The sequence below is a fragment of the Pteropus medius genome, unplaced genomic scaffold (genome assembly GCF_902729225.1).
Source record: "Pteropus medius unplaced genomic scaffold, Ma_sr-lr_union100, whole genome shotgun sequence".
Classification (NCBI taxonomy): Eukaryota; Metazoa; Chordata; class Mammalia; order Chiroptera; family Pteropodidae; genus Pteropus; species Pteropus medius.
In genome coordinates, this window is record NW_024349802.1 from 239450 (window position 1) to 265630 (window position 26181).

General features: G+C 67.1%; 1 protein-coding gene across 1 annotated transcript in view; it reads right to left on the reverse strand.

Moving 5' to 3' along the window:
* KNDC1 (kinase non-catalytic C-lobe domain containing 1) overlaps window positions 1-26181 on the reverse strand; it is a 40394-nt gene that overhangs the window by 5750 nt on the left and 8463 nt on the right. Inside the window, exons 4-25 of the mRNA XM_039835957.1 lie at window positions 21599-21739; window positions 21082-21199; window positions 19392-20041; window positions 18223-18352; window positions 17563-17634; window positions 17402-17463; window positions 15975-16133; window positions 14754-14831; window positions 14188-14275; window positions 13515-13677; window positions 12826-13442; window positions 12470-12614; window positions 11914-12011; window positions 10895-11280; window positions 6031-6124; window positions 5500-5962; window positions 3813-3926; window positions 2975-3122; window positions 2716-2895; window positions 2020-2226; window positions 1452-1534; window positions 1100-1247 (exon numbers count right to left, since the gene is read on the reverse strand). Coding sequence (XP_039691891.1) covers window positions 1100-1247; window positions 1452-1534; window positions 2020-2226; window positions 2716-2895; window positions 2975-3122; window positions 3813-3926; window positions 5500-5962; window positions 6031-6124; window positions 10895-11280; window positions 11914-12011; window positions 12470-12614; window positions 12826-13442; window positions 13515-13677; window positions 14188-14275; window positions 14754-14831; window positions 15975-16133; window positions 17402-17463; window positions 17563-17634; window positions 18223-18352; window positions 19392-20041; window positions 21082-21199; window positions 21599-21739 — 4344 coding nt within the window. The remainder of the gene's footprint in view (window positions 1-1099; window positions 1248-1451; window positions 1535-2019; window positions 2227-2715; window positions 2896-2974; window positions 3123-3812; window positions 3927-5499; window positions 5963-6030; window positions 6125-10894; window positions 11281-11913; window positions 12012-12469; window positions 12615-12825; window positions 13443-13514; window positions 13678-14187; window positions 14276-14753; window positions 14832-15974; window positions 16134-17401; window positions 17464-17562; window positions 17635-18222; window positions 18353-19391; window positions 20042-21081; window positions 21200-21598; window positions 21740-26181) is intronic.

Genomic DNA, 26181 nt, shown 5'->3' on the forward strand with positions numbered 1-26181 from the left:
TTGGGGGCTCAGGTGTGGGAAAGGTCCCCGGAAGTGAGGCCTGTGAGGTGACTCTTGACCCCTCGTTCACGTCCCCTGGGAAGGTCCGTGCGGAGCCCTGTGGAGGCCGGACGGGGCGGGGGGCTGCGTTTCATGTCACTCGTGACATTTGTAACACCAAGGATTAGAACAGCCTCCTGTTCTCACGTCCTGACAGAAGCAGGGGAGTCGATCCCTAAGCCCGAGAATTCTCCCCAAAAGGAGAAAGAAGTAGATCTCTGAGCCATTAGCGGGCCTTGGGGTTCCCCGCGGGGTTTGGGGAGGGGGACGCAAAGGAGAAACCAGTTGCAGAGGCCGTTAGTGCCCGTGGATGTAGCTTGGCTTCGCCATCTCGGGCAGGTGGCGGCTCGGGTGGGCTCTGCAGCAGCTCCCAGGGCCTTGAGGCACGTGACTGACCCTCTGGGCCTGCCCGAAGCAGCGGGGTCGGTTCAGGCCGAGACACCCACAGGCCAGGGCTCCAGAAAGTGGGAGGCTGCTCTCGCCTGGACCACCGCCCTGTTTCATGTTCTCCACTAACTGGCTTAGGGCACACAATGTGCTGCTGTAGGGGGTGTGACAGTGACCGAGTTGACTCCCACCCCAAAGAGCTCAGGAGAGGGGGACAGTTGGGAGTCACCATTCCCAACCTGGGGACGCCGCTCAGGCAGGAGCGTGGACGGGCTCCCAGGGTGCACTGTGGTCCCTGGGTCTGGCCACAGGCCCCAGACTGTGTGAGGGGCTGGGTGAGGTGGGTGGGTCTGTGACGGTGACTGCGTGTGACACACACATGTGTGTCTGAGTGACACACGTGTGGAGATTCCACGGAGGACAGAGGCATGTCATCCCCAAGAGACCGGAGAGCCATCCGGGCCGCTGTGGCAGGCGGTACACGTGGGTGGCTGGACGCTGTCTGGCGTCACCGCTGCCAGCGGCCGTGGCGTTGCTTCCCCTTGTCTGGGGGGGGGGTCTGTGGAACCGTCACGTGACCGGAGCCGTCACGTCAGGTCCCACAAGGTGCCACGGGCCCTGTGCCATCGGACCCCACGCCCCGCTCTGAGCTCAGAGCCACGGAGGAGCCAACCTTGGAGGTGTGGCTGGTGACGATCTCGGCGGCCACCCACGTGCTGACGTCATCCGCACTCCGTAGGAGCTGTAGTAGGTACTTGTCCTGGACGTAGTTGGGCAGAAACAAGCTGCAGGTTTTGGCTGGCAGAGACTCAGACGTGGCTCTGGAAAAGATGTGTGTGTCACAGAGAGGCCACCGCAGGGGCCCGGGGTGGGGCCAGGCCATGCAGAGTGCGGAGGGCCTGGCTCTGAGGCCGCTCGGGGCTCCGGCATGGCCCTTTGGCCAAGGGTGTCCACGAGACACTTAGGTGTAGCCCCAAAGCCCCTCCCACCAACTGTCCCTCCCAGGACGCTGGGTGGACACTTACTTGGGGATGGCTGCACTCTGGTCCGTGACGCCCAGGGCCCGTGAGTTTAAGAAGTGGACAGGATGGCACTTTTGAAATAACTCCTGCCGGAGACAAGGACACAGGGCACCTTTCCAGGGACCTTGTGGTCATGCAGCGTCCCAGGGAGCAGATGGGGGCATCTCGGCTGTCATAGGTTTGACGCCTGCCCAGCACGCAGTAGGGCCCGGCCCCAGGGGACCCTGGAAGCCTGCCTGGCTGGGGTCGTGCTGGGTTGCTGTCATGCTGTCACCTCTCAGGGTGGTGGCATGGGAAGGGATGCCTGGAGGCTCCAGGATGGAGGAGGCTGGTGGCTCACGGTGGTACGCACGGCACCCTCCTGTGCCTGCGAGGTAGGGGTGTCAGGGACGCTGGAGCTGCCGGCCGGCCGGCTGTACATGCCCATTGTGGGCCCAGAGCCAAAGCCTGTCCCGGGTCCCGCTTTAGGTGGCAGCTCCCCGTGGCCCGTGCATCTGGCAGCTGACCCGCTTCACTGTGTGTCCACGTGTCCCTCCGGCAAGCAGCCGTGGGGGCCCGTGCCGGCCCTCACCTGCTGCAGCAGCGTCAGCTGGGCGAACAGCTGGTGGGCGCTGTACTCCGTCAGGAAGCAGGGCCCCTTCACGCTGGCCTTGGCATAGGGGCCGCAGAAGTCCTCGAAGAAGCAGGGCTTGGGCAGGGCGGACGCGATGGTGTACTGGTGCTCCTTGTGGTGAGGCAGCGCCAGCCCGTGGCCCCGTGACAACCTCCAGGGGAAGCTCTGCAGGGCGGGGCGGGGGGTAGGGGGAGCATCCGGGCCGGCTCCAGGCCCTGTACGTTCACATTGGCTCAACTAGAGCCTCTCGACGAGTCCCTCCCGCCCGTGGCCGTGTTGGCTCAAGGACACCCGCCCTGGTCATTTTAGTGGGTCCTCACGGACAGAGCTGCGGAAGCTTGGGGCTGTCCCCACGTATTATGGAAAGGTTCTTCAGACCCTGCCATCGTCTCAGGCTATTTCCTGACAATGCGTCTTCCACCTGGACCTCTGGTCCCAGGGTCAGGAAGGTGAGGTCATCTGAGTGCCTGGCCAGGGTCTCTGCTGTCCTTCCCAGGCTGAGGGACAGGAAGTGCAGCCCCACACATCGGGCCCAGGACTGGCAGCAAGGGACCGTGCATGCACGTGCACGGGCAGGCACGCGTGTGCTCACAGGCACGCGTGTGCGGCACACACATGTGGGACCCCTGGGCCCTCCCCCGGGGAGACCCCCACCTTGCGGGCAATGCCGTCTTCCGAGAGCCTCCTGCAGAGGGCGTTGAGTGGCCTGACACCCTCCTCGGCCTCCTGGGGGTCCCCCAGGTCTGTGCTGCGTGGGGCGCCCTCTGCCCGCCGGTCGGTTCCCTCCTCCAGGAGGCCCAGCAGGCGCTCCACGGAGCCATCCAGGGGCAGGATCTGGACAGGGGCAGGGGTCACCGCTGGTCCCCGACGGGGCAGTGCTGCTGTGGGCCGGCTGCCGCCCGCCCGCGGTCACCTTGGAGGAGATGAAGTCCTTGATCTTGGCCAGCAGGGTGGCGTTCCGGGCGAAGTCCACGGCGTGGCAGTCCTCCACCCAGGCCTGCAGCAGGCAGAAGCTGCGCTTGTAGATCTTGGAGAAGGTCGAGCTGGGGTCCTGCTGGGCTCTGCGGGCAGATGGGGGGCCTGAGCCGCTCGGGCCCTCGTCCTGGTCGCCCCGCCAAGCAAAGTGGTGTATGTGGGGTCGGCGGCAGCTCTGTCCTCGGGGCATTTCGGCCCTGGCCCTGCCCTCCCAGGGACAAGAGGGGAGGCACCAGCCATGCGGTGGGGGCCCAGGGCTTGGCGTCCCGGGCAGGGCCTGTGTCCCTCCTGCACCTTCCCCGGTGCCCGTTCCAGAGCACCTGCCACCCCCACGGCACAGGATGCAGAGGCAGGAGGCCGCTCCCAATAGGCAGGGTGGGAGACTGACCGCACGTGTGGGGAGTCGGGGTGGGGTGTCCCGTGAGCCCCTCCCCACTAGGAGGGCGCTGACGCGGTGGCCCAAGGCTGCCCGTGGCGCCCAGCCTGGTGGGAGGGTCACCGGAGTATGTGGTGGGGGCCGACGAGCCAGCTCAGAGACCAGGCTGGAGCGCACCGCCCACCACCCCAGCCTGTCCGCTGTGGCTGCCCTGCGGTCGGAGGCTGACGGCCTGCAGGACCCTCCTCCTCGCTGGGTGTCTTGGCGCTGCCCGGCCTCCCGGGCAGTCCCTGCCCCACCCACCACGGGCATTAGCGGCCTCTCCTGGCCGCCGTCCGCTCCCGCTGCTGCCGGCCCCTCTCTGCGGCAGCGAGCCCCTAGCCGCGCTGGCCGCGCGTACCTGGCCAGCGTGCTGTCCATGCGGTCGAGGAGGAAGAGCAGGAAGTCCTGGGGCGTGCAGAAGTAGCGGAAGGTGTACAGGAACTGCTGCACGTAGCCCTCCCGGAAGGCGCCGCTGCACGGAGGGGGCCGTCAGCCCGCCCCGCCCGCCCGCGCCCACCCGCGCCCGCCCGCGCCCACCCGCGCCCACCCGCACCCGCGCTGCAGGCGGCCGGCTCCCCACCTTCGCTAGCGGCGCTGGGGTAGATGCGCGGGAGTGTGTGTGTGAGTGTGACTGTGTGTGCGAACTCTGAGGGTGAGGTGTGAGCAACTGTGAGTCTGGGGAGTGAGAAAAGGGGGGGGGCCTGACAAGACAGCCCCCCGGCTGCTGGAGGAGCTGTTGGTGACCGGTCACCGTCACCCCAGGGCCTCCGTGGGCTGAGGACGCCGTGGCCACACTTGGCCAGAGACCAGGCAGCCAGCAGCCCAGGCTGCCCTGCAAAGGCGCCCCACAGGGCATTCCGCCTTCTGAGTGCTCAGTCGAGTGAAATGCTGTGCATGTACACACACACGCACACGCACGTGAAGATGCACACGCATGCACACGCACACACATGTGAAGACGCACACGCACGTGAGATGCACAATAATTGATGAAGATGCACAATACACATGCACATTATGAAGATGCACACGACACGCGAGATGCGGTCATATATGCACACGCGACATTAGTGGAAGATGCACGCCGCGACACACGTGAAGATGCACCCAAAGACATATAACACGCATGACGGAAGATGCACACATATACACACACGTAAAGATGCACACATGCACGCACACACACGTGCACACACGCACACACGGCGAGCCCGCGATGCACCTGCTGTGCCGAGGTGGAGGCTGAGGCCTGAGTCTCGGTTGGCCTGGAGGCCTGGGAAAACCAGGTGCAGCCCACCTCGGAGAAGGGGGTCACCGCCTGAGAGCTTCCCTCGGTGTTCCCTGCTGATACTTGGCCGTCAGTTTTGGGGTGACCACAGCCTCCAGCTCAAGAAGACCCCAGGGGCTCCGAAGTGTGTTATGGAGCTTGCTGGAGGCCCTGCGCCCGGGAACTGGGCAAGGGACACAGAGCTGTGTCTGTGGACATGGGGTGGAGTGCTAGGGGTGGCCCCGGGTCCGTGATGCCCATGTGACGGGACGGTGGTCGTGCTGCAGGGTGAGCACACGCACCCACGCTCATCAGTCAGGGTCTGACGAACCCAGGTGGTGCTCACGCCCAGAGCTGGTGGCCGCAGAAATCCCGCAGTCCCCGGGAGCCAGACTCAGTCAAGTGGACGGGGCCCAGGCGTGTCTCCGTGGCTCCCGGGGGCATTTAGTTGGAGAAGGCTGCCGGGCAGTTAATTGTGCCCTTTCCCCAGAGCGCCCGCCAGGGCACCCCTGCAACCCACGGATGTGTGTCCGGCGGCTCTGAGGCTGCTCGGGCCAGGAGCCCGCCCAGGGATGCACGTGGCAGCTAACAGGTGGCCCCAGAGCTCTGGTGGGAAGCTTTTCTTACTGAATGAGAGAAGGCGCAGGCCGCCAGGGTTGGGGGTGGGCGGCAGCTTCTCCTGCTGCCCCCCTCTGCAGGCATCTTTGTTCCCGGGCCCCCAGGCTCTGAGGCTGGTGGTGACCGGGACCCTGGCCCGCCCCCGGGCGCCCAGCCGCACCTGGAGTAGAGGTAGGCCATGAGCCCCAGCGGCGTGCCGGCCTGCAGGACGCGGGCCTCCTTGTGCCTGCCGGCGCGCGGCTGCTTGCTGACGTCGTAGAAGATGAGGGACGAGGACTCGTCCAGGGGGCTGAAGTCCGGCGTGCTGCAGTGGGCCGCTGCCACGCTTACCACCATGGGCAGGGCGCAGGGCTCCAGGCCCCACTGCTCCGCGTGCAGGACCTGGGGGTAGTCGCCGCCGTCCAGCTGACCTGCTGCCGCCAGGTGTGTGCAGCTCACACGTGCCTGGTCACCCTGCCACTGACCCCAGGGGCTGGTACGGCTTGAGGGGCCCCAAACCAGCGGGGGCGGAAAGGCGGGACTCACCTGCAGGTACCTCTTGGCCAGCCCGAGGAACTGTGCCCGGGACTGCATCTCCTCCAGCTGCCCCCTCAGTCTGGACAGCATGGTCTTCACCTCGGAGCCTGGGGGAGGGTGGGGTCAGCGGCCGGGCCGGGGCGGCCGGGCGGCCGGGTGGGCGGGCGGGCGCTACCTCTGGCACGCTTCTCCTTCTGCACAAGCTTCCGGTAGAAGTCGAGGGTCTTCCCGTAGTGCCTCTTCTCCATCATGAGCTGCTGCTCCAGCTCCTGGGGGCGAGCGGTCAGCCAGGGCGGCCCCCCTCCCGCAGCACCCGCCCCGCTGCCCGCTCCCTGGCTTCTCACTGGTAGCCACTGAAGCCACGTCAGCACGTGGGGGAGCGCGGGACACGGGACTCGGGGACACGCGGTGCTCACGGTGACATCTTCAGAGGGGAGCTGGCGTGCAGCGAGAGAAGGTGCCGTGCTCACGAGGGCTCGGAGCCCGCCGTGGGTGGCCGGGGGCGGGCGGTGCACGTGGGGCGTGAACATCTTGGGAAGTGGGCTTTCCCAAAGAAGCGGATTCAATGGACCCGCTTACAAAAATGAGGCTCCCAAAAAGCGAGGAGGCTGGCGGACTATGGCCCTTTAGCAGTCCCCCCAGACAGAACGGGGAGCAGAGAGGTGTGGGGTCATCGTCCAGGGCCGGGACCCAGACCTGCCCCCGGGTTGTTCTCCAGATGTCGTGTCTTAGACTGCACCCTGGGACCTCCTGGGTCCCGGGGATCAGCCACGGTGGCAGCTCTCCCCACCTGAGCCTGTGCGGCCTGCGAGGCCCTCCACGACCCCCAGCCTCACCCAGCAGCCCCTCAGCCACAGGTGCGCCCACTGGGCCCACGCTCGGGCCCCCGAATCCAGGCAAATCTGCCCTTGTGGAGTGAGACCCCCGCCCAGCCCGGCCGCCTCCCCTAAGACCGCCGGGTGCTGCAGCCGCCAGAGGCCTGGTCGGCTCCGGACCACGTCCTGTGCACCTCTGGTGGCCTTGGCTTTAACATGAAGACTGGACACGCTCGACACTGACGTGGAACGGCCGAGTCCTGCTGCCCTCGTGGGGCTTCTGTCCAGAGCCGAGGGTAGAGCAGGGCCTTCAGCTCGTCGCATCTCCACGAGGAAACGGCCCCAAGACGCAGGCTGCAGGGGAGTGGCCCCCGGCTCTGCCTCATCCCCATGGCACTGGGCTGGCCAGCTCCTTCCTGGGGAATGGTGTTTGGGGAGAGGGTCCACGCCGCCCCCACAGCTGGGTCGTCACACGGCAGAGAGCAGGTCAGCCCAAGGACAGGGCCGGCTCAGGGCAGCGAACATCAGAACCACAGGGTGCAGCCTGCCGCCCGCCTGCCTCAGACTCACGCCCAGGCGGAGGGCGGAGGTGCTGCGGTCCCGTGAACAGGGCCTTGAGTCCCCGGGGTTGTCGGCTGGGACGTGGGCCCGGCTTCTCCTGCTGGAGGACAGGTGGGGGCCGAGGGCAGAGGCCCAGGGACCCTCAGACTCCGGGGGAGGCTGCCTCCCGTCGGCCAGGTGCCAGGGGCCAGGTGCTCATCCTGGGAAATCGACTTGGCCCAAATGCAGGCGAGCTCCCCTGACTCATCGTCCTACGACTGTGCCGTCAGTGGCGGCTGTCGCTGACCGACATGGACGTCTGCGTGCCCTGTCTCTGGTGCGGCCGGCTGAGAACGTGGGGCCCGTGCCGTGTCCTTCCTGGTGCTGGTACTCGGACGGCCCGCCTCATGGCTGGCACTCGCGAGGGGGTGCAGACAGACACAGCGCACCCCTCTGCCCAGTCTCGGCCATTCCACGAGGCCCCGAGCCCCTGGGCCCTCCTCCCACTCGGCCCCGTGCATGCTGCAGGGGAGGCTGTCTCCACCACACGTGTGTGGTGTGGGCTCAGGTCACACGACGTCCGTGTCAGGTGGGCAGTCAGGGAGGCTGCTGAGCCTGTGAGATGCTCCGAGCTGCAGACACTTTGTTCTCCTGGTCGGTGGTTTGGAGGAGGAGCCTGGGCTCCGACGTCACCGCCTGTGCCCCAGTCCGGCTCCCCACTTGATGGCTGGCGGCCTGGGCACCGGCTGCCAGGGGCGAGGGGCACGGCGCGTGTGGGACCTGCCGTCCGACGCGAGGCTGCTGGCTGCGTGCGTGTCTAGTGCCGAGTGCATGGGAGATGCCGACGCCGCCCGTGCGGGGCACTCACGCTCTGCTGCCTGGACGCCTGGTGCGCGTGCGGCCCCAGCGTCCGGCAGCCCCGTGTGCCGCTCCCGTGACCGGCCCCTATCCCCGGTGCCAGCGGAGGCCGGCGGGACGGGACGAACCCGCCGAGGGCCTGTGCCTCCTCCCCGTCCACCTGGTTTCGATGGAGTGGCGCCCGGTTCCGGCGCTTGGTCCCCAGTGCCCGCGCGTGCCACTCCAGCATGTTTTTGTCCTTTGACCTATTAAAAACTTTTATTTTCAAACGTTTTATTATGACGAAACGTACACGATGTGAAGGTTGCCATTTTAACCGTTTTTTGTCGCGGCTCAGCGGCATTAGGTAGTTCACGGTGTTGAGTGACGTCCCCACCGTCGTCCCCAGAGCTTCCTCATCTCACACCGAGACTCTGTCCCCGTTCGCTGCTGACCTTACGCCCCGCCTTACCCGCCCCTTAGCCCGGCACCACCGCCTGTCCCCAGGATTTCGATGGCCCCAGGGACCCCCCCGAGTGGAGTCGCCTGGTGTCTGTCCTTCCGTGTCCGGCTCCCTTCTCAGCATGTCGTCCCCACGGTCCCTCCGTGGTAGCGGGTGTCAGACGCCCTGTGTCCCTTCAGGCTGGGTGGACCGCATCAGGTGTCACCCTCCGCCGTGCGCGACGGCGCCGTGAACGCGGGCGCGAACCTCTGCACGCCACAAACTCGCCCGGCGCCCGCTTTGCGCGTTCCCCGCGTGGGCGGCCTCTTCGCTGTGGACGGTCCCCTTCGATGGGCAGCAGCCGTCGACTTCAGCGAGGCGCTGGGCTCCGAGCCGCCCGCACGTCTCCTGAGGGTTGTACAGACTTAGCTCTTACGTTTAGGTCTTTGACTTTTTTAGTTACTTTTTGGCCGTGGTCTAGGGTACGGGTCCGACTTCACGCTTTCGCACGTGGACGTCCAGTTGTCCCAGAAGCACTTGTCCAGAGACTGTCTCTCCCCATCGAATGGCCTTGGCCTCCTCGTCAGAAACCGCGTGACCGCGTGTGCGTGTTCATTTCTGGGCTCTGTCACGCGGTCCGTGTCTGTCCCCACGTCAGCTCCGCGTTGGTTCGGTGACGGCAGCTTTGCAGTAAGTGTGGACGTCAGGACGTGTGAGGCCTCCACCTTTGTTCTGCTTTTTCGTGAGGATTTTGGCTCTTCGGGATTCCCCTGGAGAGCGCACGTAAGTTTCGGGTGGCTTTGTCTCTTTCTGTGAGTCGTTGCTGGGCCCTCCCGATGCAGCCTGTCCACCGGCGGCAGCGTGTGGGCATCTACTGGACACTTCACGTCAGAGCCCGGCCTGCTGGCCCGACGGCTCCAGCCTGGGGTCGGGCCCTTCGGTCGGATGCGCTGGCTGCTCTGTCCACCTGGTTCCTGACGCTCCCGGCTCGCCCCGCGTTCTTTGCCACGGTCCAGGAGCCGGGACCCCTGGTCAGAGGCTGGTGCTGCAGACCCCAGTCTGGGCAGGAGGTGGCCGCTCGGCGTCACGGCTTCGAGGCCCCGTCAGCTCTCAGAAGCGGGACGTGTGTGGGCGTGAACTCTGTGAACTGTTCTGTCCTCCACCCACGTGTCACCGCCTCACGGCCACACACGTCCCTGTCCACAGACCCGCGTGGCCCTCCAGCACTGGGACGGCCAGCTTGGGAGGGCGCGTTCCACACTCAGCCACCGCCTGCGCTCATCTTGAGCTGTTGTGGGTGGTGGCCATGACACCGATGCCCCACTGTGGCCTGGCGCCAGCTGTGTCAGCCCTGTCCCCCGAGCCTCCGCTCCCCCTGGTGGCAGGAGGGTGATGTGTCCCCCAGTCACGCTGGCACTGGAGCTGGTTCTGCCTCGGAGCTGGTTCCTTTTATGCTCCTGGGAAAGGCCAGCACAGGTGGACGACCGGATGCCACTGCAGTCGGGAACGGCGATTCTGAGCGGGCTTCACGGTGACAGTGCGTCAGGGGAGGCGGCAAGGCCACAGCCCGCACAGGGAGGCAGAGCCGGGGTCCTGGGCTCGGGCCCTGACCCCATGGAGCCCCCTGTGGCGTCAGGCACCCTGTGACCCGCTGTGGACGCCGGCATGTGGGTCAGGCCGCCCTCCTCACCCAGCCACATGGGAAGCCCGAGTCCCATTTGACGCCAGACCCGCGGTCACACACACGGCGGCCCTGCCGGCCATGCACCCTGGAGGGAACGGCGTGATCCCAGGAGCAGCGGCCTGTGCCTGTGGGTGCCACACCGCGGAGGAGCCACATTGCTTCCCAGCGGGGACGGCAGTAACGTGAAGCTCAGGTGGCGAGGAGTGAGCAGGGACAGACGCGGGCCGGCCCCGGTGGTGCGGGGTGGCTGGCGGGGCGGCTGTCCCGTGGCTCGTGGCCTGGAGGCCAGAAGTGGGACGGGGACGGCGCCAGGAGCGAGACCCTGACGGCCGCGGGCTCCCTCGGTCTGTTCCCCGGGGGCCCGCGCACCGCAGAAGCCCAGGCCGAACGGGCCGCCACGGGCAGGTGCCTCCGGGGTCCTCTGTCATCTCAAAGCGACGCTGCCCGGGGTCGGGGGCCTGGAGGGCTGGCCGGGCAGAGGGAGCCACACCGGCCACAGGCAGACCTGACCGAGCTCACCGCCTCGACCACGCGCTCCACTAATGAGAAGAAAGTCACGTCCTACCCCAAGCCGGGGGAACCGGGCAGACGCGCACACGCCTGTTGGAGGGTGCACGGGGGCGTCGCCGGGGGGCCAGGGCACCGGGACACCCGGGGGGCTCTCTGTCGCCTGCCCGAGCACGGCCCCCCTTCCCGCGGTGGACGGGGGCCCAGGACTCACCGGGCTCGGGGTGTGAGGCGCCCCGCAGGCCTTCCGCAGCTCCAGCTCCTTCACGTAGTTGTGGACGTCGGTGCCGAAGCACTCTGCCTCGTAGAAGGCGCTGCTCCAGCCTGGGCTGCAGCTCTGGGACTCGGCCAGGCCCGGGCTCACGGCTGAGCCGCCCTCCTTGGACCTGGCCGGCCGAGCCACGGCCTCCGAGTCCGAGGCCCCTCTGGGCGGCTGCTGGTCGTCTGCCGCCACGGGGTTCGGCTCCTGCTCAGCTTTTATCAGCTTCTGAGGCCGGAACCCCACCTCCAGGTTCCCCCGGGAGAGCTCGTCGGAGTCGGCGTGGGCCAGCGCCGGTGGGCAGGGCGCTCGGCCGCTGCGGGTGGCCGGCCTTTCCTTCCCTGGACAGGAGACAAGGGCTGAGGGGGCAGCTCCGGGCCCAGGCGAGCCCGTCACCCGCCTGGTTGGGGGCACGGAGCCCCGCAGGACGGCCGGGGCCCCATGTCGGCTCCAGAGGGACTGCAAGGGTCCTCAGAGTCTGCGGTGGGGACCCCCAGCCCCGACGGTGACGCGGGGCAGAGTGGAGAGTCCAGGGCAGTCTGGGCTGTTTGCAAACAGATGGACACAACGGGAGTGAGTCCGTCTGTGGGGGACGGACCAGGGGGCTGCAGGTGACGGTTCCCCGGTCGACTTCGCCGCCACCGTCCTTGCTCCAGCAGCCCCACGTGTCCGTGCCACGCGGCTGGGTCCCAAAGCCACGTCCTGCCCGCAGGTTTCTGAGGGTCCTGGCTGATGGCTCGGGAAAGTTGTACCCGGGGCCCCTCAGTGGCCGCGGTTCCAGGGAAGACGCTGGGGTCCTTGTCACCTGCCCCAAGGCCACCTGGGCCCCTGCCTGCCACCCACCTGCTGGCGTGGAGAGGCTGCTCCCTACAGCCCAGGTCCCCGGGATCCTGGGGCCGAGGAGACCTTCCCCGTCACCGTCCAGCCACACCAGTAGGGCCAAGGTGACCCTGCCACGGTATCCGCCCCCTCACCTGCTCTGTGTGGCGAGGGCTGTGGGCCGGACGGTGAGCTCGGTGTAGGGGCACGGCCGCCACCTGCGGGCTGTGATGACCTGGCCTCGTCCGAAGCGCTGCCATCAGAGTGGGGGTCGCTGCAGCCCCTGCCCCCCTCACCGCCCCTCCAACGGCCCCCCAGCCCTACGCTGTGTGAACACGGGGTCTGAAGTGGGAGCCCGGCCCCCCGCTGGGCAGGCCCTGCCCAGGCTTCCTGCGGCCGCTCTCCTCCCAGCGGCTAAGGCTGTGCACGTTCATTTCTGGGGCCCTAGACGCCTGTTCCACGTGGCCTGGGGAGATGCAGAGTGTGGGCGCCTGATGCAGTGTGTGGGGCCTCGGGGGTGAGGGGGCTGCGCTGACCGTCCACACAGGCCGCAGGGAGCTGGGCGGGGCCAGGACACCGTGGCCACCTGTCCTGCCGTTATGGGTGGGGCTGCGCGTACGAAGCCCAGGGCTGGGCCGGCGTCGGGGCTGGCGCCCCCCAGGCACGGGCTGCCACGGAGTCACCCCCGGGGGCTGGGGGGGGGACACTCACTTCTTGGGGAGCGACGCCCTCCCGTTCACCACTCTGAAGAGACTCTGCAGCAGCCTCTCCCCCCAGTACAGGTCACAGAACTTCTCCGACACGGCCCCGCAGAAGGTGGCATAGGTGAGGTCCTTTAGGGCGTGGATGTACTCCCCTGGGTGGGCGGGACGGCCGGGGTCAGCACGTTGGCGGGCGTGTGCGGCCCCCCGCTCCACAAACGGACGGCTGCTCTTGGAGTTGGGGCAGCGGGTGGCTGGGCTCTGAGACCCCGTTGCTGCCCGGCGCTGCCCGCCTTCGTGCAGAGGCGGATGTGTGGGGGCCCCGTGCGGGGCCCGAGCCCCCCGCCGCACCATGCCCCCCAGTACCCATGATCAGGGCCTCCAGCCCGTTGTCCAGGTAGCCGTCGAAGGCGAACTCTTCCTGGATGAGGCGTGTGGCCTCCTGCAGCGACGCACAAGCTGTCCTCGGGAGGGGCCGGGCGTCCACGCCGGACGGACACGGCCTGCAGTCAGCTGCCCGGGGCCGCTCAGGGCGACTGCCCGGGGCCTGGCCGTCCCGCTCCTGGACGGGGGAGACCCCGGGGCTCGCCGGGCGGGCGCTGCATGGGGCTGGTGGGGGGCCCTCGCGCTCCTGGCCTGGGCCCTCGCTGGCCATGCTGGGCGGCTGGGCCGGGTGCTGCAGGCTGGGGCCTGGGGGCTGGGGCCTGAGGTCGCCTGCAGAGGCTCCAGGCGGGACCCATGCCTCTGGCCCCGGCTTCTCCGGGTTACATGGTCGGGGCCTCGCCGACGAGGCCTGAGCTGGGGGGCAGGGGCACCCCTGGGCCGAGTCTCTCAGCGTCGCCCCTCCGGGGGATTCAGGAGCTGCACCCCGCGATCCGGGCCCAGGAGCCGGCTGGTCAGACCTCCCCAGGTGGGTGGCCGCAGTGTGGGCCTCAGTGGGCTCCTTCCCACCGGCGTCCCCGGAGCACTGGGCGGGCATGTCTCTGTGAGCGGGAGGAGGGGGCGCTCAGGAGGGCCCCTCACCCCCACTGGAGCCCACTGCACCTGCCACTGACCTGGCCGCCCCCGAGTCTGGTGCCAGGATGATGGGCTTGAAGTGGGTGGCCGCGGAGGTGGACGTCCCCGGCAGCCCTGAGTTCCCCCCGCAGCGGGACGGTTGGCCGGGCACAAGCCCCTGCACCGGCACGATCCCGGGGTCACCTTTGACCTGCACGAAGCCTGGGGACGAATTCGGGGTGAGTGCCAGGCCTGTGAAGGCCAAGGAGGCCCTGCCAGCCCTGAGTGAGCGCTGCGTTCTCTCCCACATGTCCCCAAGGACCAGGAGCCCTGGAGACACTGGGGCTTCTAAGCACAGGGGAGGGAGGCTTCGTGGGCGAGGCCTGCGCCCAGGGCAGCTGCAGCCACGGGCGACAGAAAACCAGAGCCCCAGGGCCTGGCCCGCACTTTGGGACGGGGTGGGTGCCACCAAGAGGGGACGCATTGGGCTCTGTGGAGAGTATGTGGGGCCGACAAGAGCCAGGGTTGGCAAATATGGACGCGGGAGGTGTGGAGTGGAGGCTGGCTCGGTGCACCCTCCGCCCCTCCTGGTGGCTGCCGAGGTGGGGCAGGGGAGGCCTGGAGGACCTGGGGCAGGGGAGGGGCAAGGCAGCTGGGCGGGCCTGCGCTGCTCGGGGCAAACTGGGGCAGCAGCGGGGCTGTGGGGTGGGACAGGGCGGGTCGGGGATGCACCTGATCTGGGCGCGGGTGCGGGCGCCGTGCTGGGGTACAGCTCGACCACCGAGGTGCCGTGGAGGCTGACAGTGTCCCCCTGGTGAGCCTGGGGCAGAAGGGCACGATGGGCACAGGCCTGGAGGCTGTGCACCCCGCCGGCCCCAGCAGGGCTGCTGCTCTCTGGAACGGGACTTTGGGGGCACGCCGTCTCCCCGCTCAGCAAGCCGGGCGGCCCGCGTCACGGGGAGACGGTGCCCTGGCCGAGGCCGGGGCCGGGGCCGGGGTGTCCGTGTGCTGTCCCAGGAACTCCGTCCCCAGGCAGCCAACAGCCACATTTGTAAATGACGTGGCCACTTGAGGGTCAGCGTGCAGGTCACCCACGACGCGTCCCGCACCCGGCCCTCGCCGAGCAGTGCCCACACAGGCCTGGCGGTCAGCAGAGACCCGGGCGGGGCTGCCGTCCAGCCCGCTCAGAAGCTGAGGGGAACGTTGCGTCCCTTCTGCCTGCCCTGCCTGAACCCTGCTCAGGGACGATGTGGACGGGCGCCCTCGTCTCCAGGGGCCTGGGCCCTGGGGCCCCCTACCTCGCAGGCGGACTCCCTCAGGCGGGCTAGGATCTCCCCGCTGTCCATGCCGCGCTGGAGGAGGTAGCTGCTACAGACCTGGAAGCCACACGGAGACGTACGTGGCTCGGCGCTGGCCCCTCCATGCCAGGCTGGACAGGAGCCCGCGAACGTGTCCGGGGCTTCAGCACCGCACCCCAGGTGGCTAGTACCTCCGGACTGTCCCCACCAGGGTGGGAAACCTGGGCAGGGATGGCATGCGGCCCCTGCCCTGCTTTGCTGACAGCCACGCACACGGAGGGGCGGGCTGCGGGCCTAGGGCGCCCTGTGCTGCTGACAGAGGCACAGGGCCACTGACGCTTCTCCGCCCGGCCCTCTGAACACGGGGTGGGGGGGGCGGGGGGAGCCACAGCACCCCACGGAGTCGGGGGAAGGTCAGCTCACACGCACGTGACCCCCAGCTCCTGGCGTTTGGGGACAGCCTCGCTGGTGACATGTTCGATTTTCCATTTGGGTACAGGTGGCACCAAACAGGAGGATGAAGGTTGTTTGTCCTATCCACACTCAAGGGGCCTCAGGCCCTGCGTCTTGCATGGGGCCCGTTGGGCCCTTGCAGAGCTCGGGGCAAAGGCGTCACTTCCCGCTCCGGCAGCAGCCGTGTGCCCGGCCCCCCGAGACATGCACACGCCCACAACCCGGGGGGCCTGGCGCGGGCTGGAGCTGCACCTGATGGTGGTCGGGACGGGCTGTGGAGCCCCCCCGGCTTCTGGCACAGACACAGCGCCCGACGGCACCGAGCCTCATGCAGCTTTCCCCAGCCCTGAGCCCCCAGCTCAGTGGTCACCAAGGGCATCTGCCCCATCCCTGACACCAGACCTCGCTCTCGCGTGACTGTGCCAGCCCAGCCCAGCCCCAAAGCCACTCGTCCACCATCCCACAGCCTCCTGGCCACTGGGCCATCAGGAGGCCCGACACTTGTCCAGCTCTAGTCGGCAGATGTGGTCACAGACCACTAGGAGAAGAGTCAGCCCGGAGAGACCAGACGGCGTGGGGGGACACTCTGCCCCTCTCTGGCCAGGCGGTCTGGGGGGCATGCCGGGTAGTGGGCAGCACAGACTCCACACGCTGTCCACAAATAAACCCGTGCCCCTCCCCGCCCCCCACCGCCTGTCCAGGAGACAGGAAGCCACAGGCAGCTCCTTCCCCGCCGCGGCAGCGTCCAGCCCGGAGCAGTGTGGGTACCTTGACGGCCTCGGCCGCCGACGGCCGCTCCTGGGCGCTGCGTCCAGCCATGTGCAGGAGGAGGGTCTTCAGCCGGCGTGGCAGGGCCAGCTTGTGGTCTCGGGGGACGCTGAACTTGGCTGCTGTCCACAGGACTGCAGCCACACCATACACCGAGGCCTGGGGACGACAGAAGCCAGCCGTGCTCAGTGGACCTGCCAGTCTCCAGGCTGCGCCCGCCGGGCCCGGGTGCAGGGTGAGCGCATGCCCACAGCACGGCGCCAGGCCCGGGCGGGGACTCGGGGCTGTGCTGCTAGACGGCGACCACACCGAACGGAACCACCGCTCTGTTCCTAGGGTTCTGAGGTGGGAGCTCTATGGACGGGGTGCAGCCCGTGCCCCTCCCCTCACGGACGCGGTCAGCGCTGGGGCTCCCGAGCCGCAGGTGTCGGTGCTGGCATCGACCCAGCCCCTTCCGCCCGGTCCCAGGCACTCGGTTCTTGGCGTGGCCGGCGACTCCCACAGAAACCGGGGCCTGTCACGTCGGGCCTCTGGGTCGAGCTGGCTTTCTGCAACAGCACTCCAGAGGAAGAGGGGGCACTGTCTCGGTTCCGCCGACTCGTGGCCGAAGTCCAGGCCCCGCGCGGTCCCCGAGGACCAGCTTCTCCTCACTGCGGACGGCGGGGAGGTCGGCCTCCCCGCTGCCTCTGCTCACGCCTTCGGTGGGGTGGCCCCGCCACTGCTGGGTGACGGACCCTCAGGCCCCCTCTGGCCCCCCAGCGGGGCTGGCTCCTTGCTGACCGCTGGGCGGGTCCAGGCGCCCATGGGCTCTTTGGACCTGCCCCTTCCCGCTGACAGCCGGGTTGCTGTCGGCGACTCTGCTGACATTTCCCAGCACAGTTCCTCAGTGCCGCATCACTCCGTCGGAGACAGGACAAGAGCTCCAGGCACCCTGCTGTGCTGTCCGGGGGGCGGGGGAGTGGGGGGGTGGAGGGGGGGCAGGCCAGGCTGCTGTCCTGTCTCCACCCATTCCCAGGTGGGGGTCTCGGTGCGCTGGGTGGTCTGGGGCGAGGAAGGACACCTGTCTCCTCCACCTTCCCAGAAGGGACCTTCACCTGGGCCCTGACTGCAAGCCCTCTGGTCCTAAGCTGCACGACTTGACCAGCGCCCAGCAAACTCCTGTGCGAGTCCAGCTGAGGGTTCTGGCCAGCCAGCCCTCACTGCCCGTAGCTGTCCACACCGAAGTCCTGTCCTGGGATGACACCGCCAGAGCTACCCGTGCTGGGGGACACAGCCCAGGCCGGGCTGAGCAAGGGTCTGGACACAGCTGCTGTACTTGGGGGCCGCCCGCCTCCCCAGAGCCCACGCGCCTCCCCCAGTCCCCTCAGGCTCTCTGGGCAGGGTGGGGGACATCACTGGTGGGGGCGGGGAGGGCCGGGGTCCAGTACCTTCTCCGTGGCCAGCTCCTGCTCTGCGACCTCAGGGGCCAGGAAGAATGAGCTGTAAGTGCCTGTGAGGGAAAGCCCCAAAGCCGCTGAGCTATCCTACCACGGGCCAGCGGTGCTGGCCCACGGCCCTGGGAGGGGGGTGCCCGCTCCTGAGGACCCACCGTGGGCGGGCGGCGGCCCGAATCGCACAGCCCCATCCTCAGCCACCAGCACGGAGTCCGGGCACAGCACGGCTGCAGCGGGAGGCAAGGTCAGGGTCAGCCACCCAGGGGCCCTGCTGCCCGTGGCCTGTGGGGACATGGCCGGGCGGGCGGTCCCCAGCCCCCAGGGATGCCAGTACCCCGGCCCATCGCCGGGCATGGCACCGGGGCCAGGGCGCTGGCCCGGCCGGCCCCACTCCCAAATTCCTGGGCAGGGCAGCCCAGGGGACAGCGAGACCCTCAGAGCTGCCTCGAGCTACACAAGGGGAGACGTGGGGCTGGGGGAGGAGCCAGTCGCCGGCTGTGTCCCCACCGGCCCATGACGTGCCACGGCAGGGCTGCTGGCCGGTCACACACCCTCGGGGACCACTGGGTTGTGAGGGCCACGAGGCAGTGTAACGTCTAAGGCCCCCGGCGAAACTTCGCCTGCTTGGGGACAACGTCGCCCGATGAGAAGGGTCGCCTGCTGTAAGGCCCGTATTTTAAGCCTCTGCCCTCGCTGCCCCCCGAACCCCTCTGGCCCGAGTCCAGAGCAGATGCCCCCAGGGGACCCCGGTCCACGGTGTGGGTGCCGTGGCCCCCCAGCCCACACGGGCTGAGCAAGGAGCCGCGGAGTGTCACCTGGGTGCTGGCGGTGGGTGCACAGAGCGCGGAGGCAGGCGTGGCACAGAGCCCACAGCTCGTGGTCCTCGAAGGGCCGGGCCAGCCGGGCCACCAGCTCCTGCAGGGGGACGCCCTGGGGACAGGCCACCTGGATGAGAACCGGCGCCCGCGGGAGTTATAGGCGGGGGCTGCCTCAAGCACGGGGGGGTCCCTCACTGCATGCTCCCCACACACCAGCCGGGTCCTAGCCCCGTCAGACGCAGGTGCTGGGGGAGGTGGAGACCGGGACCCGGGGCTCTGTGGGGGGCGTGACGCGCGGCCGCGGGGACAGTGCGGGTCCCGCGGACCAGACGCACAGCCACCATGCCACCGGCAGTCTCCCTTCCGGGTGTTTGCCCAGAAGAGCCGGACGCAGGGCCTGGGACAGCTGTTTGCAGCCGTGTGCACGGTGTGGTTCATGGCTGCTGAGGGGTGGAGGTGCCCGTGTCCACGGACGGACGAGTAATAAAACGTGGTCCATCCAGACGACGGGGTGTCAGTCAGCTTCGAAAGGAAGGACATCCTGACACAGGCCACGGCACCGATGGCCCTGGGGACACTGCTCAGCGGCACGATCCAGACGCAGAGGCCGCTGTGACGAGAAGGCACGCGCGGCTCCCGTCCGCAGACCGGCGGGTGGGGACCGTGCGCCCAGCACGTGTCAGCCCCAGGGTCATCCAAATAAACCGTTTGAGTTTCCACATTTCCACGTGCGTCGCCAACAGAGATGGTGGTCGTGGAGGCACCGGTCCTTGGGTCGCCATGCCCGGGGAAGTGAGGGCCTTGGTGCCACACCGTCGGCCGCAGTGCCAGCCCAGCGCTGTCCCCAGACACGCCACATGGCTCCCGGGGACACAGAGCTTCAGCGGGCAACTTGCTGGGAGCCCAGCAGGAGTCTGTGCCCAGCCTGGGTCCTCAGCCCACAGTAGGCCTGTCAGAGTGGCCGCAGGGACACTAGGTACACCCCGGACTCCGGGAACACGTTTCCAGCAGAGGCCTCTGTCCCTCACCGCTGCGGAACGGCGGCGGGCCTGGGAGACCCGTCCTGCCTGGGAGACCCGTCCTGCCTGGGAGACCCATCCTGACCCGAGCATCGGTCCTGGCCCCGGGGAGACCCCTCCGGCCCCGCTGGGCATGTTGCCACCCACCTGCTCCGCAGCTGCTTTGGGGGCCTGCTCGTCCTCGGCAGCCCTGATGGCCTCAGTGTCTCTGTCTGCATCTGGGGCTTCCTCAGGGCGGGGCGGGTAGCTTCCCTCCGCAGGGTGCTGGCCAGGCACCCCGGTGTCCCTGTCCCCACTGAGGCCTGCACCTTGAGCCCCTTCTTGCTGGCGCTCAGGCTTCTGCACAGGCCACAGCCTGGACTGGGGCTGGGCCCTGGAGCTGGCATGGCCACGCTGCCCCCCAGGGGACGCCTCCCCGGGGCCTGCGGGGGAGATTTCAGGCGTGGGCAGCTGGTCCTCCGTGCTCAGCGCGGGCAGCTGGTCCTCCGTGGTCAGGCAGAGGGCAGTGGCCCCAAGGCCCTCAGGCAGGGCCCGGGGCACTGCCTGCACGTCCCTCGGGTGGCCCCTCTGCAGGGGCCACGGGGTGTCCAGGACCAGGCTGGCCAGCCCCTGCTGGCTGGGGCGTTCTCCATTCCTCAGAGGGGTGGGCAGCAGAGACGTGGGGGCTGGGGTCCCAGCATGCTCCGGGCCCTGGGAGACGGGCAGGGCCCCTGGGTCCGTGCCACGGTCTCCAGGCTGCCTCCTGGGCCCCCTGCTCTTTGGAGCAAGTCTCCCCTTCCAGGCGCTCTCAGCGACATCTGGGAAAAGCAGGAGGCGGTCAGTGCTGCGCCCAGGACCACAGCCCACGGCCGCCCTGAGCTGTGACCTGGCTCCTGCAGCACCCGGGTCCCCCCGACCTGTGACTGGTTCCTGTAGCGCCCCGGCTCACCAGAGACCTGAGCACAGGGCCTCCCAGGGTGGGGCCACTCTCTTCCCTGAGTGCCAGCCTCGTTAACCACACAGCCCTGGCTAATTTTGTTTTTTTTTCAGCCCTGGCTAATTAACGAGGCTGCGGTTCCCGGGGCCAGGCCGAGCCTCCCCAGGGCTCCTCCGGCAGCTCTTCGTCTCCGGAAGCACGCGGTTCCTGTCGGGAGTGCACGGGCGAGGCTCCTGCAGGAGGAAGTTAAGCCTGCGGCGGCCTCCACTGTCTGCTGTGGACCGCCCCAGACGGCTCCCACGGGGACTGTCCTCTCCCTGTCCTGCGGCCAGCGTCACAAACACTGTTACCGCTTGGGGGACCCCGCACGGCCCCTGCAGGCCACTGCCACAGGCACGGCGTGGGGCAGACGCTGGCATTTGTCCAAAGTGCCATCTGAGATCCCGCCAGAGTCCCGCCTGAGCCGTGCGAACCCAGGCGTGACAGCAGCAGCGTGTTTGGCGGGGGAGAAACGTGCCCTCCAGACACGGTGTGGTGTCCCCAGAAACGGCGTGAAGTCACCCTGCGCGCACGCTGAAATGCTCAGGAGGCCGGGGCAGACGCCCAGCCCGAGCTCCGTGCTTTGCCGGCACGGCCTCGCCTCCCACCTCTAACTGCGTGGGCTGCGGAGCAGGACAGTCTGACGCACGTGTGCGTGCACGTGAGCCCACGAACAAAGTGGCGATTTGTGTGCGCGTTCGTGTGTTTATGCGTGTGACGGGCGCGCATGCGATCCGTTTGTGCACGTGAGTGGGTGTTTACTCGGCGCCGAGTGCAGTGGTGTGATCGCGTGCGTGCGGCCAGCATGGATGTTCGTGCACTCACACATGCGTGCTGTGCGTGTGTGTACACGCACGTGGGCGTGCGTGTGCACGAGCCTACCTTGGAATGCGCCAAAGGACTCGATGGACAGCACCCTCCTCCCCACGGCCGCGAGGCTGCGGCAGAGCCGGCAGGAGGATGTTGGCTGCATCTTCTCCTCGCAGAGGGCGACGATGCTCTGCAGACATGAGACCCTGGGTGAGCTCGCGCCCGCCGCCCGCGCCCCACCACGCCCAGGGCCTGGAACCAAAGGCGATCGATCACCTTGGGATTACAGAAAACCTAGGCTCCTGCTTAGCCCATGAGAACTAAAAACCAAACCTCTCTGCAACAAAACGTGTTAAAAAATCAGGCTCTTATTTAAAATGCAATACCATCCAATTGCAGGTGAGGAGCTCGCGTGACGGGGACACGAGGGCCCCTGCGTGCGCATGTGCAAGTGCGCGTGCGCGTGTGCAAGTGCGCGTGCAAGTGCGTGTACGTGTGTGCACGTGTGTGCGTGGCTGCGGGCACGGGGCGGCATGCAGGGTGTCGAGTCTCAGCGTCCGGGTAAACTGAGGGGGCAGCCGCCAGTTACCTCGAGGTCAGGCCGGTCCGCAGGGTCCTCCGCCTGCATCTGGCCCAGCAGCGCCTCCAGATCGCGGCTCAGCCTGGGCTCGGGCTCCGCCACGTACTCCAGCGCGGCCCTCAACGTGGCGCCCAGCGAGTACACGTGAGCCTGCGGTGCCAGGGAGCCCGTTTGCGCCCCGCACGTTCCCGCCCCGCTCGTCCGCCCAGAACGCGCATTTCGGGGACCACGCCTGGTCTTTGTGGCGGGCGCCAGCACGGCCAGGGCGGCGCCCCCCTCCTGCGGCGACTGTCCTGGCACCAAGCCACCGCCCCAGGCTCTCGGCTCTGGGGTCTGCACGGCGCTGCGGCACCGGCCGGCGCCCCCGGACCCCTCGCGGTGCGGAGCCGGAGGCCCTGCCCCCCACGCGCCTCCGGGGGCCCCGGCCTCGTGTTCTCAGGGGCGTCCTCCCTGCCCAGCTGTGGGCGCGGGGTGGCAAGTCCGTCTTCCAGGTTGAGAGTTCGGGTTCTCCCATCCGCGTCCGTGACGGCGCGTGCTCTTCGGACCGCAGGCGGGGGACCCCCCACAGCGCAGGCCTGGCCCGCAGTCCCCGGGGCTGTGCTCCCCGCGGTGGGGCGCGGTCCACAGCAGCGATGACACACGCACGGGCTCTGGCCTGCCCGGTCCGCCGGCGGCAAGCTGAGCCCAGAGGGGTTCGGAAACCCGCCAGGAAGAGCCTTGTGGCTTCGGAGAGACAGGTCACACAGCACACGGGGAGGCCCGTTCCCCAGGGGCCGCCCCGCGCGACCGAGCTTCGCGGGCCCGGGCCCTTTCCCCTGGCGGCCTCCGACCCGCTTTCCGCCCGTTGTCAGGTGCAGGATGCCCGCCCTCCGGTGTGGCACGGCTGACCGTTTTTCGCTGGTCGCCTGGCCGAGACGCCCCATCTCCAGACCAGTGTCTCCATCGCAGCCGCGGGCACGTGGGTTCTGCGCCCTGGGCGCTGGCCCTGCCCACTCAGGGCGTCCGCGTCCCGCCGTTGTGGCTGGTGCGTCAGTGGCGTCTGTGTGGCGACGTCCTGACGTGCCCGCCACGTTTCCGCGGGCCTGATCCCCACAGCAGGATCTCCGGGTCCCACCCGTTTGCTGCCTGGACAGCGGCTGACAACCCCCTCTGCCGTGACCAGTGGGTGTGGCTTGCGGGGTCCGGAGCGTGTGTCCACCCCCCACCTGCGCTCCACAGCTTCGCCCACCTCTTAGGGGCACGTGTCTCGTGCCCCCGGCATTTCCACAATTGTGAATGACGCTGAGCATCTCCCGTCTCTGCTCACGGGCTCAAGTCTCTCCTTCTGCCCATTCGAGGGCTTCGCTAATCTCGCCGTGGGCGCGCTCCCCCACGTCCGGGTCTGGCTCACAGTGTCCTCTCCGCCTGCCACGTGGCTTTTAGTTTTGTTCACGTGTCTTTTGACATTCAGAAATTCCAAAGTTTGATTTGGGAAACTGGACGACGTTTCCTCCTCAGCGGCCTCTCGGGAGGGCCTCGCCTTCCCTGCCCCGCCGATAGGGAGCATATTCTTCTCCCTTCCAGGATTTTTTGTAATCTGCAAACATCTCGTTCTAACTCGTCTGAAATCTGTCTGCATGCCGGGCTGCTGTGGGCATCTGGGTTTGCTTTTCTCCTACTGGAGCGAGACCTCCCAGGACCAGTAACGAAGACCTCGCCCGGACCGCCCGACGGGCTCCTGGCTCCGGGGCCGGGCACAGGCCGCCTCTGCCCGCCTCACTGGTCTGTGTCCCGCTCTGTCCAGCCGAGCTGTTGTAACTGCAGTCGCTTCAGAGTTTACTTTTGTCTCTGGAGGACAAGTCGATCTTCTTTTCTTTTTCTTCAAAAAGTTTCTTTATTTTCACATTTGCTTCATTTAAAAGAAACAAATATAAACCACCCCCCCCCACCATTTCCATTCAAAAGACAAACCCCGAACGGTTGGGATTTTATCATCAGGGCACCGCACCACGCAGTGTGGGAGAGGACGTCTCCCCGGGTCAGACACGTAGGGCATCAGCAAGGTGGCCAAACGGAGTGTCCCTGGACAGCACGTCAGTGTCCGGCCGTGGTTGGAGCAGCTCTGTGTGCTGTGGGGGCCAGCGGCCCGGCGCCCTGCTGTGGGCCCGTTACACTGACGAGGAGGAAAGAGGACTGAAATGCATAAAACCACGAACGAAACAGGAGACATTATGCCGACTGCAGAAACACAAGGGGCCGTGAGAGGCTGAACGCCACACAGCAGCAAACCGGACAACCTGGGCAAAACCGGTCAATTCCTAGAAGCGCACGACCTACCAAGGCTGAATCACGCAGAAACCGAAGTCCGAACGGACCATCACTAGTAAGAAGGGATCAGAAACCAAAACCTCCCAACGAAACGAGCCGAGGACCGGAGGGGCTCCCTGGTCCAGACGTTCACAGAAGAGCTAGCAGCAGCCCTCCTTGAATTCTCCCAGAAAACTCGAGAGGAGGAAGTACTTCCAAACTCATTTTACGAGGCCAGCATTATGTTGGTACCACAGCCACATAAGGACGTCACAAGAAAGCTAGAGACCAGTATCCCTGATGACGATGAATGTAAAAATTCTCAACAAAATGTTAGCAAAGCGGAGTCAAGGGTATGTTAAAAGGTTCACACGCCATGGTCGAGTGGGATCTGCCTCTGCAAGGATGGCTCAACACCCACAAATCAGTGTCACAAACCCCATTAACGGAACGAAGGATAAAAACTGTATGACCATCTGTGGGTACAGAAAAGCAGCTGACAACGTTCGACACCCATTCATGATAAAACTCTCCGCAACGTAACAAAAGTCGATGGCACACCCAATAGGGAGGGGACCACATCAAACTCAAAAGCTTCTGTACAGCGAGAGAAACGGCAAAATGGAAAGGCAGCCTGCGGAGTGGGGGAAATGTGTGTGAACCATCTATCTTAGGGTTAATTTCCAAAAAAAAAAAAATAAGGAAATCATAAGCTCAACAGCAAGTTAATAATAATAATAATAATTTGATTAAAAAATGGGCAGAGGAACTGATTACACATTTTCCCAAAGAAGACATACAGATGGCCATCAGGTTCATGAAAAGACGCTCAACGTCACTGACCATCGGGAAAACGCACATCAGAACCGCAAGATGTCACCTCGGACCTGTCAGAGCGGCCACCGTCACGACACGCGGCGAAGGTGCTGGTGAGGATGTGCCGCGAAGCGGCCTCGTGTGCTGGTGGCAGGGCCGACAGCTGGTGCCGCTGCTCCAGGACAGTGTGGAGGGTCCCCCGACAATCAGGAACAGGGCGACCTCGTGCCAGCGCCCCGCTTCTGGGTGTTTATCCAGAGGAAGTGAAACCAGTGTCTCAGGGTGTCTGCGCCCTGTGTTCACTGCAGGGCCACCCACAGTGGCCATGGCATGGAAACGACCGAGCTGTCCGTCTGCGGAAGGAGGAGATGGGGCGTGGGGCTCAGCGGAACACAGACAGGGACGCCCCAGGGGCATGTGCTCAGCGAGGTGTCAGGCAGAGAAGGGCTGTCGGACACACGGAGGCGTTGGGACCCGAACACGCCAGACTCAGAGAAACGGAGACCAGGCTGGAGGCTGCCAGGGCTGGGGCGGCGGGAATGGGCTCACGCTCGTCCAAGGGGACGGCCTCCCCGTGGCGGGTAAGCCCTGGACGGCGGGCGGTGCTGAGCGGTGCACGTCCAGCTGCTGCGGGCGTGAAGAGACAGCGAGTCTGGGGAGGCGCTGACCACCCCGCTGGCCGTGGGGGTCCCTCAGCACCAGCGCGTGCCGTGGGGCGGTCGGGTCTCAGCAAGGCCGGGCGACGCTTGGCTGTGGCCAGGCTCCGCGGAGAGGCGGCTGCCCGCGTCTGTGACCCTGCCTGACGCGTCTCCCCCGCGCTTCCCGCGGCCGCTGCCGGTGGACAGCGGGCGATTCCGGTTCGTCTCCCGCTGACCATCGGACGCAGAGGAAGCCGCTGCGTTTTGAGATGTAGCTTGTCTTCCACTGGCCTCTGAAGTCTTGTCCTGTCGTTCCTCACTGGAGCCCCTTAGGTTTCAGGCCCACAAACTCGTCACCGACACACGATGTGATCCTGCGCCCCCACCGCACACGCCGCCCGCCCGGACCCAGGAACACGGCCCCCAGGCTGCTGCCCCGCCTCTCAGAGAAGACGCGGGAGCCCCCAGCCCTTGCCCCATGTGGAGGGCGGCCCGCCGTCTCTTGTCACGCATCGACCACGCCCTTCACAGCCCAGGCCCCGGCCTGGGTCCCCGTGCAGCAGCACCCAGGGCTTCCTGGACAGGCCAAGTCCAAGTTGAGCTGCTGTGCAGACTCAGGAGAGACGCAAGTTTTGCAGGTGCAGGAAAGGCAGACCCCATGAGCCCCCACCTGCAGGGCCTGAGAGGCCCAGTCCCATGCCAGGGCTGTGCGCCAAGTCCCTCAATGAGGCCTCCAGCAAATCATGGCCCTGAATAAAACCCGGCTCTGTGCCAAAACCAGCAGGGCCGGGGTAGCTGCTCCTGCTCTTGGCCCGCCCGGTTTCCCTCCAGGCACAGTGGTACCCATCTGCC